Below are 15,038 nucleotides of genomic sequence, written 5' to 3' on the forward strand. Positions count from 1 at the left end.
TCTATGTTTTTTTATTGTTGTTATCTAGATTAGGGTACGTTTAGATATATTATGTAATGCTTTCTTCAACCAAAATTCACCCTTACACCCCCTTGAAACACCCCTCCAATCACCCCTTGAAATATATTATGTAACCCCATATACGACATTTTACCTTGAGTGGATGTTTACGGTACTTCTGTTCCGGGGAAAACTTATCTTTAACTCATAATGCTTTGTTGCCATAAGCTGAATCAATTAGAGGGAAATACTGTAGAATTTTTCCCTGCCATTTTTATTATTTTGTAGTTTACTTGTGATGATGTGGCTTTGATGATTGTTATGTAACGCTTGACTTAGCACCCACATACATACATACATACATACATACATACATTCATACATACTTATTTACGTCTATTCATATATACATACACACTTACACACATGCGAACGTACGAGCCATTACGAGCTAGACTCAGCTCAGTAAAAAAAAAATATATAAGTATAGGCTACATACAGACATACACACGTACATACATACACATACACACAGACAGACAGACAGACACGTGGAACTATGCAGAATCACAGTTGACTATATAAAAGTTCCCCATAATAGTTTAAAAGAAATAAGGGAGGACAGACTTAACAGATAAATAGACAGGTATATAGCCAGGTAAAGTGTGTAGCAGTAATCGCTCGGTTCGGCAGCCAGGTGCTCAAATCCGGGGGCCATATCTCAGACCTCTCGATCGGCGCCCCAACACACATATTTGACACGCTTTTTTAAGGAGTTTGGGGCATTTCCAGGGGTTGTTCAATGCCCCTGGTGGTAGTTTGATCCTTCTTCTATGCTATGATTGTGAAAAGGCACTCATGAAAATTCGATTGATCTCATTTTTGACCTTTGGAAATAGTTGATGTGTGAGGTGGTAGCGTCTGAAAATACCAACAGCCACTCAGGTGATACTAAACAATGAGGATTTAATTGCTACGTACCAACACAACTTCCGAGCCAAACACACACAGGACATAAAAGAACAAGCATCTAATAAACACTGGTACATATTTCCAGCGCCACAAGCTGATAAAAGTGTAGCAAATATAAGAGAAAAAAAGAGCACTTATAGTATAGTGGGGGTGACTCATATATATTAACAGGATCAAGCTAGTTAGCCATGGTCTGACGTGGAGGTGGACTTGATAATCATTTAGTTATTTTCTTAGAGGATGTTTAGATGTCCAAAACAACTGTAATAATGAAAAAAGGGTTCAAAGTGTTATAGAAGGTGATGGCCGTGGTTGACAGGCGGGTGTGAGGGATCGAGGCTGTCAAATGGAAGAGCTCGTAACACCCACATGGATATTATGCACTAGGGAATATTAGACGCCCAAATAACCATAGCCATGAGAAAAAAAAGGCTGAAAATATTGTATGTGGTGGTAATGAGTATATAATGAGTCAGCTAGGATATTGAAGGATACGGGCGGGGCTGCCAAATGGAAGCGTCCTAAACACCTATCACCCTATCACCCCCATGGAAATATTGCACTAGGGAATAATAAAAGCCCAAATAACCACAGCCATGAGGAAAAAAGGCTGAAAATAATGAGTCAGCTAGGATAAGGAAGGACACGGGCTGGGCTGTCAAATGGAAGCGGGCTAAACACCTCTCACCCTATCACCCCCATGAAAATATTGCACTATGGAATAATAAAAGCCCAAATAACCACAGCCATGAGAAAAAAAGCTGAAAATAATGAGTCACGTACAGCTAGGATATATGGAAGGACACGGGCGGGGTTGTCAAATGGAAGCGGGCTAAACACCTCTCACCCTATCACCCCCATGGAAATATTGCACTATGGAATAATAAAAGCCCAAATAACCACAGCCATGAGAAAAAGGGCTGAAAACATCCTGAAAGGTGTAGGTGGCGCCTCCTCGCGGGGCGGCGGCGAGGCTGCGTCACGTGACAGGTGACGTCAGGGCAGAGACGTGGCAGCCTTCAGCCATCTTGTGTGACCCGCGTCCCGGCACGGCGTTAACTCCCTTTTCCCTGCCACATTACCGGGCTAAGGGGCTGTGCGGGCGGCAGGCGGCGGTGAGTATGACAGGGCTTTAGGGCTTGGGGCTGGGCAGGCGTGTGGGGCGCGGGGAACCGTATTTGCAGGCTTGGAAAGTAATCGTGGCCGTCTGACTCGATAATTTTAAGGCGATAACCACTATTTCTCAAACACTACCACGTCCAACTCGCTAATACCACGTCCATCCCACTAATACCACGTCTAACTCATTAATTTTAAGGCCATAACTCCCTTTTCTCTACCACTACCACGTTCAGGTCCTTCGTAGGCGTGGGGTAACATACTAGGGCGGCAGGGAGGGTCAGGTAACATACTAGACCTACAGGTAACATACTAGGGCTGCAGGGAGGGTTTTAAGACGCCAGGTAGGATAAGGATTAGGGTGAGGAGCTGCAGGGAGGGTCAGGTAACATGTAGGGTTGCAGGGAGGGTCAGGTAACTTACTAGGGCTGCAGGGAGGGACAGGTAACTTACTAGGGCTGCAGGGAGGGACAGGTAACGTACTAGGACTGCAGGGAGGGTTTTAAGACGCCAGGTAGGATGAGGATGAGGGTGAGAAGCTGCAGGGAGGGTCAGGTAACATACTAGGGTTGCAGGGAGGGTCAGGTAACTTACTAGGGCTGCAGGGAGGATCAGGTAACATACTGGGGCTGCAGGAATGGTTTTAAGACGATAGATAATATGCTAGGGCTGTAAGGTGAGCTATATGGTGATAACTTTAATTTCTTTGACATTATTACACTTATATCCTATGTAGGTGTGATGTAATATGCTAGGGGTGCAAGGAGGGGGTGTCGATATGTGGATACCCATAATTAGTGATGGAACAGTAGTGGTGGAGGTGGAGGGGCTCTTTGTGTTGATATAACCAGCCTAGTTTGGTTTTCTTCATTACCAGTACTGCTTATAACTAGCCACCATTCATCTCCTTCCTCCTCTAGCTCATGTAGTTTTGCCTCTGTGGTGTCTTGGGTGCTGCGGGAACACAGGGAGGGCGGGTTCTCAACAGGCACCAGCTGATTAGGGTTGTGGGCACAGGAATCAGCCCCTGAACACCCTAATTAGAGGGTTGAAGTTGTTCAGGGCATTCTGGGTGCTTCCTAACCTTGCTTCCTACCTCACCCTAGCAATTTTGTGTTGTTTTCCCTGGTAACAGAAGAAAAAAAAAATCCTAAGTGGTTATCTGTCAAACTTTCTTGGCAAGGGGTCAGCCATTGTGGTTACCATATTTAAAGGACCTCAGCTCATGAACCCTTTAAAGCTCTTTGTACCTTTAACAATCCACAAATCCAGCCATTTATGTCACCCTTGGTTGACTTATCAACATGAAGTATTTCTACCCTATGATGGAGTATGTTGAGTCATGGTGATGATGTTAATATGAAGAATCCCTGACTCATAACCCGTTAGGACTGTTTTTTACCTTAATCTGCCATTATTTCAGACACATATTAATATTGGTGTACTTATCACTTTATGGTAACTGTAGGCTTGGAGGGATTGCATCATTATGTAATTACTATGCCCCCCCCCCAAAAAAAAAAAAAACTTGTGCAGCATAACTGCGAATCTTTAATTCTCTCCAACTGAATTGAGCTAAACTGGATTGCAGGTGGTAAGGGAGGAATGGAGAACAGGTGGTGATCTAGCAAGTTGATGATTAATTACCTAACTAATACTAAACCATTTGATGGTGTTCCCCAATTAACCATCAGTCTTAAAACACCTACAATACTTAAACTAACACACCATGCATCTTGTTATTACATGGAAAGCAAGGGTTCATAGATAAATTTCTTTGTGTGTTGCTAGATGTTTGGTTGTCCTTGCTGGGGCTAAGATTGCACCCACCATATGTTAGTTACAGCTTAATCAGTAATTCTTAAACACTTACAACACTTCGACTAACTTTAAATACCTCTTGCAGTTTGAAGAAAAGCAAGAGTAACCTATTAATCTCTATTTGTGTAAGAATCTGGGTTATCCTTTTTGGGGTAAGACATGGCTTTACCATATGTTAGCAGGAGACTAAAACACTTGTGTTGCTTAAAATGAATTATTATATCATACAATTAAAAGGAAACAAAAAATACCATATTGAAGTACTTTAGAGGTGGTCTTAAAAATCTTGATTATCCTCTCCATGGTAAGGGTTCCTAGCACCATATGTTTGCATGAGATTAAAATACATATGATGCCTAAAATTACGTATTACATCATACAGTTAAAAGAAAATCAAGGATACCCAGTTAAGAGTTCTTTAAACGTGATATTTAGAGTGAAGGTTGTCCTCTCCCTGGTGGGGGTTGCAGCCACCATATGTTAGCAGTGCCAGGCTGGCTGAGAGCTGCTGGGTGAAAGGGGCTTTGGCCAGTGGGTGGTGAGTCTGGTTGGGGCAGACTGGCCTAAGTAGGTTATCACAGGGGAAGTGGAAAGGAGTTTGTTGGATTACTGCTGATTATGATAGCTCAAAATTGTCCGTTTAATTTTTTCTAATATACTGGTAATTATATTTTTCACTTTTTTTATATTATTTGGTTTTTGTAAAATGTCTGCTGCTTAGGGCAACTAACACAACACACAGGTGGTTCAGGGATGGGATTGTGGTCAGGACAGTGTATTGCTTTTTCTCTATTGTAATACTGAATAATTGCATTTGGAGTGTCTGCCAAGTTCCTTCATTTAATATACCATACTTCCCTCCTCTCCAAAGCACTGTGATATTTATTGCAATATTTTTTTACCAAACAAACATTTCTGAAACCATTAAAGGCTCTGTGATAGCTTGTGTGCACTTATCTACTCTGCTAAACTGGAGTCATTAAAGCTGCATTTGCTAGTTTGATAAGATGCATAATAGGTTAGGTATTGAACAAATAAGAAAAAAAGTAATTGAAAGAGATGGAGTTATATAGAATTTAGTGTACAAAATTACCTGTGAAGTTATTCAGTAATTGATTTTGCTGAGACGTGCGAAATTATGAAATATATAAGCCATAGGCTGATCAAGAGCATAATATTTCACTAAATAGAGTAAGGTAAACAGATACAATTAAATAATAATAGATTTAAAGAATCACCAGAGTAGTTACTCAGAACTCCTACCAGTTATGAGGCAAAAGCTGCATTAGTATTATCAAGAAAATAATCCCCCTGAAGGCCTTATCACAGCTGGGTGGGTCAGGAAGCTGGAGATAAGGGTAAGGAGTGAGAAGAACACCACATACCAGAGTGTTTAGCCGAGCCTCCCTCACCACCTCCTTTGCCTCTGTCTCCGTGGTTAGTGAGGTTGGGTTGGGTTGGAGATAAGACAAGAGTGAGAAGAACACCATATACCTGAGTGTTTAGCCAAGTCTTCTCCCTCTCAGATTAAGTTAGGATAGGTTGAGTTGGGGTAGCTTTTGTGAGGTAAGGTTGGGTTGGAGATAAGGTTTAAAGGGTGTGTGTAACTAAGCCTCCTTCTCCTACCTATCAGCCTTTGTGTCCTTAGGTTGGGATGGGTTAGGTTAGGTTGAAAAGGTTAAAAAAATAAGACCACCACCATATACCAGAGTGTCTAGCCAAGTCGTCTTCTCCCTCTCAGCAGTTTTCAGCAAGCATTAGTAATCTGCTATGGATGAGTGGGTGGGGGGTGGAGTTGACTGTTAAGAGCCGGATTAAGCCTCGTGTGTGCGTTGTGTATGCATTCCACATCTCTCAAACACTGGTCAACTTCCCCTTTAACTGACCTTGCTTCAGGTGTTTGCATTCCACAACAATGTTAGTTCTCTGCCATGTCTTTACCACCATTTTCTTGCATTTTCTTTTCTTGAATACTCCCCTCCCCCCCCCCCCTTACAGACCTGCTCAGTATCATTTATTTATTCCATACTTTTTGTGTACTTATTTCATTATTATTTTCTATATGCAGACGTATTGCAGTGTTAGGCGGTAATTTTTTATTTTGTGGGCACTGGTGATCTGCCTCTGCCCTTGGTGGCTTAGATGAATATATTAATAGCAACACCCATTAACGTCTTACCTTTGTTTACCATCCACTAATACATGAGCTGCCCTTGTGTTTCACCCTTAGTCGGTTATCACCGGAATGTTTTTGTTGGGTATATGATGCTCATGTCCTTCATAATAGCTTTCATTGTGTTGTGAAGTCATTTAATACACTACAGCTGACCACATAGCATCAGGCAGCTCAACCGTCACGTGGGTGTTGACCTAAATCACGTAAAGGTCAGAGTTGTGGTGTAATAAAGGATTCTCGGCTAGGATATTTGATTCGGCATTCTTTTATTACATAAGATAGGCCGGCACCCCTAGGAAATGGTGTATATAATAATCGTCAGAAAACTATGGATGGCTTTGCTAGATCTCATACACTGGAGCATGAAGAACCATTGTTGTAACCTTGTCTTTTCTTCTTCCTTTTTTTTTTTTTTTTTTTTTTTTTTTTTTCACAGTTGAAATGACATTGGTATCACAATTTTTTTTTCTTTCTTTTCAGATAAATCCTAGGCAAAATGGGGAACATTTTTGCCAACCTCTTTAAGGGCCTCTTCGGCAAAAAGGAGATGAGAATCCTGATGGTGGGGCTAGATGCTGCAGGAAAGACTACAATCTTGTATAAACTCAAGCTCGGAGAGATTGTCACTACAATTCCCACCATTGGTAAGGAGCATTCTTTTTGTCGGCCATATAGACCTAGTAGCAATATTTATAATGGCTCCACTGGTTACCTATTAATTTATGGCTCCCACCCTGCACCGAACTTATGACCCAACTTATGAATTGTATTGAGAACTCCTGTTACTGCTGGAAGCACCAAGAAAGACTGGTAAATTTAATATAAAGCATCCTGTTATCAGCAATGTTCATCAATAATAATTAGGAATCATATATTGAACTTTTTAGGGTCTTGACAAGATTGCTCATTCACTAAACAAATTAATAAAAAAAAAAGTACTGGCAAAATGTTAAACCTGATTTGCTGTATGTGGACCCAGTCTAATTTTGCAGGAGCCTAATTATTTTTTGCATGTCATACTCAAATTTAATGAAAATGGAATGCTAATAATGATAAACAGTCGGAGTGCGAGTGTAGTAACTGTGAAAGAAGTCCTCCATTTTGGTAGGGTCACTGAGGGGGCACAACTGATAAACAGGCAGTTCATGACCCTCCAGTGCTCCCTTATGATGCCCTGATTAAGAAGAAACTGGCATATAGACATAGAACTAAATCTGGCTCGTATCTTTGGGGCCTGGAGTTTTGTGTAGGAAAAGAAAGATAAAAGTTTTGTTTCTGGCATCAACCAAACAAAGCGAGTCCAGTGCTGCTGAGCTCTTGTTAGAGGTATAAAGATGAACTCTGTGTGTGAAAGGTGTTTTCTAAGACCAACCTTTTCCTTCCCAGGTTTCAACGTGGAAACAGTGGAGTATAAGAATATTAGTTTCACTGTATGGGACGTGGGTGGTCAGGACAAAATCAGGCCCCTGTGGCGTCACTATTTCCAGAACACGCAGGTGAGGAAGTGTGATCTTGTTTTTCCTACTTGCTTGATCTTGTAAGTTATGTTGGTGGCATATTCAGCTTCATGTTTTGTTGAGGAGATATCTTGCAACAGCCTCCCCTGATGTCTACTTTTCACTCTTGTCCACTTTTCGTCTTTTCCTTTCTATAATAATAGAGATTCGCAGCTGATTTACTGACTCCATTGGTTCTAAACCTTTGTTAGATTAACTATTTTCCTGCACCAGCTGAGATCAAGTAATAATAGTTCATCTACCAATCTGTGGCCCACTATACACTTAATTTCTTCTGTGTAGATAGATACAGTCTGTATTCTAATATAAAATGTTAGAAAACAAAATTTCTCTTCATAACTAATGCATTTTGTGCACATCTTTGCTCAGTTGGAAATTTATCCTCACCTTTTGTTTTTCTTTTGGCCCACTACAGTACTGATGTCAGTAATTTATTCAGTATGTGTGTTTGCTTTCAGGGCCTCATCTTCGTAGTAGACTCCAATGACAGAGAACGTATTGGAGAGGCCAGAGAGGAACTGATGAGAATGTTAGCAGAAGATGAGCTTAGAGATGCCGTGCTGCTCATATTTGCAAACAAACAGGTGAGTTGTCTGTCTGCCTTAGTCTTTGGTCTTGCTCTGATCCAAGCCTCAGCAACTTGGTTTAGATGTTTCTCGTGCCATCCAATAGTGGGGCTGCTGGGAGACTAAACAAACCAGAAAGTATTTAGTATCATCGCATGAAATTTGGAGCTGTAATTCAGTGACCAATGGTTATAATATGTATTACTTTCATATTACCATTGATTGGGGTTTGGCTGTGTAGCATAAGTTCTTATGGTCATTTTGTTAATTTATAGCAGTAGCTCTGTAGAACTGAGCCCCTCAGAATCATATGGCAGTGCCTAAAGTTAACCACAAACCAGAACCCACAACAGAATTTGCTGCTGACACTTTATTTTGGCCAGGGTGGTGTGTGTGGCTTGTAAACCTATAGGGCTTAGATTTTAAGCTGTTTTGAAAATGATTAAGTCTCATGACATTTCTTCTGCTTTCAGGATCTTCCCAATGCCATGAATGCAGCAGAAATCACAGATAAGCTTGGCTTGCATTCATTGAGGAACCGTAATTGGTATATCCAGGCCACCTGCGCCACCAGTGGGGACGGGCTGTACGAAGGCTTAGACTGGCTCAGTAACCAGCTGAAGAATGCTAACCGCTAGATCAGCCGTCAGAGGCATACGACATTGAATCAGTGGGTGTTGATGTAACAAAAGGATGGATCAACAGTTTTAAGGCCCATGCTGCACATGAAAGTTAGTGATGATGAGTTGGAAAATAAGAAGACTATTTAAATAAGGGGAGTTCAGTGTGACACAAACACTGTGAGCACGATGGGTAAGGCGGCTGGGAGCTGTACGTTCCCAGCCCAGGCAGAAAGACTGGTTTGGAAAATGTGCAGTGATGGAACAAGTGACAGGCTGAGCAGTGCAGCGATGATCTTATCCTCTGCGTCAGTGTGAACGACTTAAAAAGCGGTGAACAGGGAATGAGGAACCTTGCTGTCTGTCCAGTCTCAAGCTAACTACATACAGCCAGAGGTCAGGTCATACCGGGACCCAGCGTTCTCATCTTCAGTAGCACGAGAACTTAAAATCAGGACTTGGGCCCCAGTATGCATCTTGGCTGAGAGTAATGCCTTTATACTGGTGTTTGTGCAGTTGAAAAACAAAGCCACAGATAATTCTTACTTTTCTTCTTTTATTATAAGGATATTGTTTCATTTTTAAGGTAGGGATTTTTATTAGATTGTGTTTGCAGCTCACATCTGTGTTAGAATTGGTGCACATTGCTAAGTTGAAAAATTTAATCAAACTTTTTATTAGATGGGACACACCATACTTCAAAGTTGGAACATTCCCGTTGATGTGAAGCTTGTCATATTTTGTCTCTGTTTATTATTCCTTGGATTACATGAAATATATTATCTAATACCAATGACCTTTCCCTGATATTGTTAAAGCAAAGAGGCAGATTTCGTTACAGGAAGTACATTGATAAATATGCTCTTTGACTAAATGTAATAAAAGGATTTGTGCTTAACCAGTTTTAGTGTTATCCTGGGATCCTCCATATTATCATAGCTCTCCCTGCTTCACTCACGATGTAACGCCCCAAATAATTATCTGGTTCATTCTGTCCCACTTTGCACCTGTGATACTTGGCGACTATTTCCAGTTTAGTGGTATAGGTGTTGGGTATGAGAGAAGTAACATGTAAGACTATTAAACTTTATTTTGGGACTGTCAAGCCACACAGGATATCTTGTTTCTTGCCAGTCCTGGGGGCACTGAGGCGAAGGTTAGGAAGCCTGTGTGTCCGGGCGCCTTCAGCTGTGTAATGCCTGTCGTGAATTTGAAATCACTGTTTCCCTGTTGTCTTCTGTTGTCTGCTGTAATCTGCTCGTGTTCACTCTTTACTTTAGTGTCAGTTCCTCCTTCCGTGCACTCCTCTACCTTCATCTTCTTCTGGTCTGGCTGTGTCTCTTCTTGATTCACATGTGTGTTCTGATGTGTTGGTGCCTGACAATAAACATGTTTTGGATTAAACGCTAACCGAGGAACTTGTTTTACCAATGATATAATTAAGTTGGCTAAGTAATAGGTAATGTGAGGTAGAACAGCTTATTGATAAAATGGCGTATCAAAACATACATCACCTTATAAACTGGAAACCATTATAAATACATATTGATTATGGATGAAGTGTTTATGGTTCAAAGCATCACGTGTCCCATCCCACCTTTCGACCATTTATTATTGTAGGTAGGGATATGGTCTTGACTTGGAACTCTCGAGCTAAGCATTCCAGTGTGAGCAGCTCCTGCAGACCCAGCGACTCCAGCACTTCACAGGTTCGTGTGACCTGAGTAAGTAGATTTCTTATTTAGCTGACCACCTAGAAACAAACTACTACAGCAATTTTTCACTTTAAACATTATTTTTTTATTAGTATTTTTTTCTATTATCCTTTTGCCCTAATAATGTAACACTTGGATATTTTGTATTAGTATTTTTTTCTATTATCCTTTTGCCCTAATAATGTAACACTTGGATACAGTTGCATAGTCTGTTACTGTAAGTGGAATGTAAGTAAATTCCCAACTTTAAAGAAAAGCTGCAGTATGGTGAGAAAATGAGTACCTATTAAAATCACCTGATATGTATCCTCCTCCAATTCTAAGGATAATCATTGCATCATGTGCAGGAGAATGAAGACAACCCATGAAAAGTAAATCTCCATAGCTGACCTGTTCAATGCAGGGTGAGAAGGAACATATCCTTCCACCAGACATCTGTATGGCTGTCACAGCATGGGGAAGAGCCTCCCATGGCTTAGGCAAGTCGAGGAACACAGCGTCAGCTACATCTTCCACTCCAAAGCCTTCTTCGCAGACATCCCGGTGCATCACACTCACTCGCTCACCAAGCCCATGCCGGGTGAACTCTTCGCTGGCTACCTGAAAAGAAAAGCGTGTGTAGTACAAGGGAGAAAGGTAGAATATCCTGAATATTTACACCATCAAAGATACCCAAGGAAGAGAAGAAAATTCCAGTCACTAACTTCTACATAGGAAAAATACTAAAATGCAATCAGTGTTCATATAAAGCATTCAGCTTAGCAAAGGGCTTAATGTTCACTGGTTTCGTTACCTTGACTCGTTCCTTGTGGAAGTCAAAGGTGTGCAGTTTACCAGCAGGGCCAATAGCTCTGAGGATGGCATGAGAGAGTGAGCCACTTCCTGTGCCTGCCTCACACACTACTGATCCAGGACCTATTTCCAGCTGAGTCAAGACCTGCAAAGGAGAGTAAGATAGCAAACATACAAGGTGAATCTCTAAATATGGAGAATTATCTGCTTTAGAGGGGAGGGTAAAAGGCTTGTGAAGTAGGCTTAAGGAGATGTGGCATGAGGCAATAAAAATGAATGGAGTACACCAAAATCAGACAGAGGAAGATGTGGAAGAATGGGAAAGGCATTTGGGCAGTATTCTCTTTGGCTCAAATCAACTATACTCATATGAAGGAAATTGATCAGGTTCTCATGTGTGTTTTTGTGTTAATGGTACAGAAGACTTGTGAAACTACCACCAGGGTCATAAAACTACCCATGGAAATGCCCACAACACCTAAGAAAGCCTTGTCAAATGTGTGCTTGGGCCCTGAAATGTTTAAGAATACAACCCTTTATCTTGCAGGAGACCAATAATGAAAGAAAAGACTGGGAATATAAGGGCATATAAATAGCACACACAAAAAAAATACTACTAAATAATATGCAGGAAATATGAGCATATGAGACAAGGCAAGGCTCACCATAGATATGTCTGGGGTGTAGAGGATCTGTGTGCGGTGCGGGAGGGTGATGGTCCACAGCTCCGGCGTTGGGTACAGGACCTGGCCCCACCCCATAGACAGGTTGACCCGGGACCCGTACTTCTTCCCCACCAAGTCCATGACCTTCACAGAACCGTACTTGGTTTGGAATACATTGTCCACCCCAACCCCGTTCTTGTTGAGAACCTTGGGCTTGACCTGGAAATGTGAAGATAATGTTAAGAGTATTTAGTTATTAGACTACTACAGGTTATTTTCTTCAGTAAATGTGTTGTATAGCTCCGCCACCTCAAAATACCATACGCGCCCTTATACTATGGATAAAGGTGAACATACATGCACTTCGTATAGGATACATAGCAATAATATCTAAAATTCTGGGGTATTTTGTGCATTATCTGGGAACAGGGAGGTTAGGTTACCAGTTAAAAGACATAGGTTACTATTTTAGGGGCTGGGTTACTATTTACGTTGGATTGCTTAGTGACAAGGATTTACCATTTGTTTTATCATTAAAGAAAGATAAAGGTAGAATGGCGGAGACCAGCTGGAAGACCAAAGAAGACAATGTAAGGAGGAAGACATGAGGAGGAACATCAGGGAGGAGAGAGTATATGATCATCAAGAGTGAGAGAGAATCTTAGCCTGTCCAACCCCATAAGGGAAAATAAGGACATTAAACCAAAGGAAGAAGAAGAAAGAAAGGTAAATTTTATGTTAGTATTTGTTGGATTGTATAATGAAAGTAGTGTACCATTTCTTCTACCATTGAAGAAAGGAAAATATTACCGTTTCATAATCTAGCAGGGGTAGATTAAACTATGACATTGGCAATATTCTCTCTGACTCTTATTCAATGTGCCTTACCTCCAGGGCATACATCTGCGACACTCCAATATACAGGATGACTGTGTCCCCTTCCTCTATCACCTCCTTGAAGCCGCTGAAGCTCATGCTGAGATGCTGCAACGATGAAGCCTGTGCAGGATAACAAAGATCCGTGAGTAGGCCTTTACCGGTAGTTGTTTTGATCTCTACTTTCTTTCCTATGGTTTTCCAGAAGGTTTGAAGGTTAGTAAAAACACAGGGTAACAGAAGAGCAGTTGGTTAAGTAGGATACAAGACCAAATTATGTGCAGCCTGCCCAACTAATTCTTGCCGGTAACTGGTTCATATTTAAGTTTTAGGTTGATAATTACCCTCAGACGGCTCACCTCTGCTAGTTATTAGAGTCCAGGTCATTTTTACAGTGGCTATACAAATGGGACACCTTAGAAAGCAAAATATACGTACAGCCTGCTTGACTTTCTTGCTGGTAAATGGTTTATATTGAAGTTTTAGGTCGATAATTACCCGCAGGGAGCTCACTTCTGCTAGTATTTAGAGTTTAGGTCATTTTTACAGTGGCTATACAAATATGACATATTAGGAAGCCCATATGTACACCCTGCTTAACTTTCCTGCTGTTAATTGGCTTGTATTGAAGTTTTAGGTTAATAACGACCCTTAGACAACTCACCAATGCTAGTATTTTGATATTTAGGTGATTTTTTGAGTGGCTACACAAATATAACATCTTAGGAAACAAAATATATGTACAGCCTCTTAACTTTCCTGCCGGCAATTGATTTGTATAGAAGTTTTAGGGTGATAATGACCCTTAGACAACTCATCTTTGCTGGTATTTAAAGGTTAGGTTAGTTTTACAGTGGCTATACAAATGTGACATCTTAGAAGCTTAAAGAAACATCCATGCCATATGTAACCTGTTTAATTCTTGCCGGTAATTGGTTGATATTGAAGTTTTAGTTTAACAAGTACCCTCAGACTGCTCACCTCTGCTAGTATTTCGAATTCAGGTGGTTTTTAAAGTGATTTGAGGCGGTGGAGGACAAAAAACACGAAAAGCCACACACACGCGAGGGCAATGTTTACACTTCTCGTTACGCCACTTTAACGGGACCTCTTCAGTCCTTACTTTACTCACTTACTAACTTACTTATTTAATGTTTTTAGACTGGCTATTTACTCTCAGGATTATTTAACGAGCACAATTCCCCCTCCCCCCCTCACACACACACATGGTTCATCCCTTCCCCAACATCAGTAAAAGGAAGAGTTTCACCTGAACTGGAGAAGAATCCTCAAATACATTGCCATATATCACCAGTATGAGACCCAATTGATCATGCCCTGAAGTATTTAATGGCATGAGCAAGATATATAGTCAGTAGGTATGCTAAAAAATGTCAAGAAGAAACTTTTTTTTAGCTCTACCTACACATGTATCCATAGTTGACTAATCACACTCTGTACTGCCTGGGGGTTGGGATGGCATGCTCCTCCCTTCTCCTTTGTTGTTTTACTTGCTACAATAAACGATCAATCAATCAATCAATCAGTTTGAAAGATGGCATCACAGTTTCAGAATGAGAGGAAGGGAAGGGAAGGGAAAAGCAGAAAAGACTAGAAAACCAGTTAAAGGAAGGGAAGCAAAATGTAGGCGGGAGAGCAACTAGGAAAGATGAGATGGAAAGAAAAGTGTAGGGAAGAGAAGTTGTAGGAAGGAATCAAATGGGCAGAGAAAGGAAGGAGATTAAGGGCAGAAGAGGGAAAGAAAGTATAAGGGAGGATATAACCTGTGTATAACTTTTACTAGAGGTATAACTAATTAACATTGATATACATTTAAAAGAGTTACAAAGAGCACACCGAGCTGGAGGATGTGGAAACGAAAATGAACAAAGGGTAAAACTACAATCAAAATCTTTCATATTAAACGGCTATATTCCAACATTTCTATCACATGACGAATTTCAGCCTTTAGGTGCTTTAGTATATTAACATTTCTCCCATATCTATAATAAATAGTTCTCCAAGCATGACAAACAGGAAGGAGTGTGATAAGCTGAGAGGAAGGCAGTGAGATAATTATAAGCTGATAAGGGCCGGACAGTTTGACAGATAGAGTACGAAATGATCGAGATTGTGGTGACTAACTAGTAATTTAATGCCCAGTAGTTTAATACAATGCCCTCTCTAGTAAAGCTATAT

At 40.9% G+C, this 15,038-nt stretch overlaps 2 protein-coding genes across 5 annotated transcripts; one reads left to right on the forward strand and one right to left on the reverse strand.

The window, feature by feature from the left end:
* Positions 1-1,919: 1,919 nt before the first annotated feature.
* LOC126987024 (ADP-ribosylation factor 1) lies at positions 1,920-9,689 on the forward strand. 2 transcript variants are annotated; one of them, XM_050843668.1, is made up of 5 exons: positions 1,920-2,087; positions 6,569-6,732; positions 7,475-7,584; positions 8,064-8,189; positions 8,645-9,689. In XM_050843668.1, exons 2-5 carry the CDS (start codon positions 6,585-6,587, stop codon positions 8,807-8,809), a joined length of 549 nt encoding a protein of 182 aa, XP_050699625.1. In that variant the 5' UTR covers positions 1,920-2,087; positions 6,569-6,584; the 3' UTR covers positions 8,810-9,689. The 2 variants fall into 2 exon arrangements, with proteins under 2 accessions (XP_050699625.1, XP_050699626.1); XM_050843669.1 differs by lacking the exon at positions 1,920-2,087 and adding an exon at positions 5,235-5,349.
* A 174-nt stretch (positions 9,690-9,863) lies between these two features.
* LOC126987023 (tRNA (adenine(58)-N(1))-methyltransferase catalytic subunit TRMT61A-like) lies at positions 9,864-14,292 on the reverse strand. 3 transcript variants are annotated; one of them, XM_050843665.1, is made up of 7 exons: positions 14,266-14,292; positions 12,852-12,962; positions 11,964-12,182; positions 11,300-11,443; positions 10,897-11,106; positions 10,389-10,511; positions 9,864-10,168 (listed from the first exon to the last, which is right to left on the reverse strand). In XM_050843665.1, the coding sequence occupies exons 1-7, from the start codon at positions 14,275-14,277 to the stop codon at positions 9,893-9,895; spliced, it is 1,095 nt and encodes a 364-aa protein (XP_050699622.1). In that variant the 5' UTR covers positions 14,278-14,292; the 3' UTR covers positions 9,864-9,892. The 3 variants fall into 3 exon arrangements, with proteins under 3 accessions (XP_050699622.1, XP_050699623.1, XP_050699624.1); XM_050843666.1 differs by lacking the exon at positions 14,266-14,292 and adding an exon at positions 13,821-13,979; XM_050843667.1 differs by lacking the exon at positions 14,266-14,292 and adding an exon at positions 13,766-13,903.
* Between the last annotated feature and the right edge of the window lie 746 nt (positions 14,293-15,038).

The sequence above is a fragment of the Eriocheir sinensis genome, chromosome 63, assembly GCF_024679095.1.
Source record: "Eriocheir sinensis breed Jianghai 21 chromosome 63, ASM2467909v1, whole genome shotgun sequence".
Classification (NCBI taxonomy): domain Eukaryota; kingdom Metazoa; phylum Arthropoda; class Malacostraca; order Decapoda; family Varunidae; genus Eriocheir; species Eriocheir sinensis.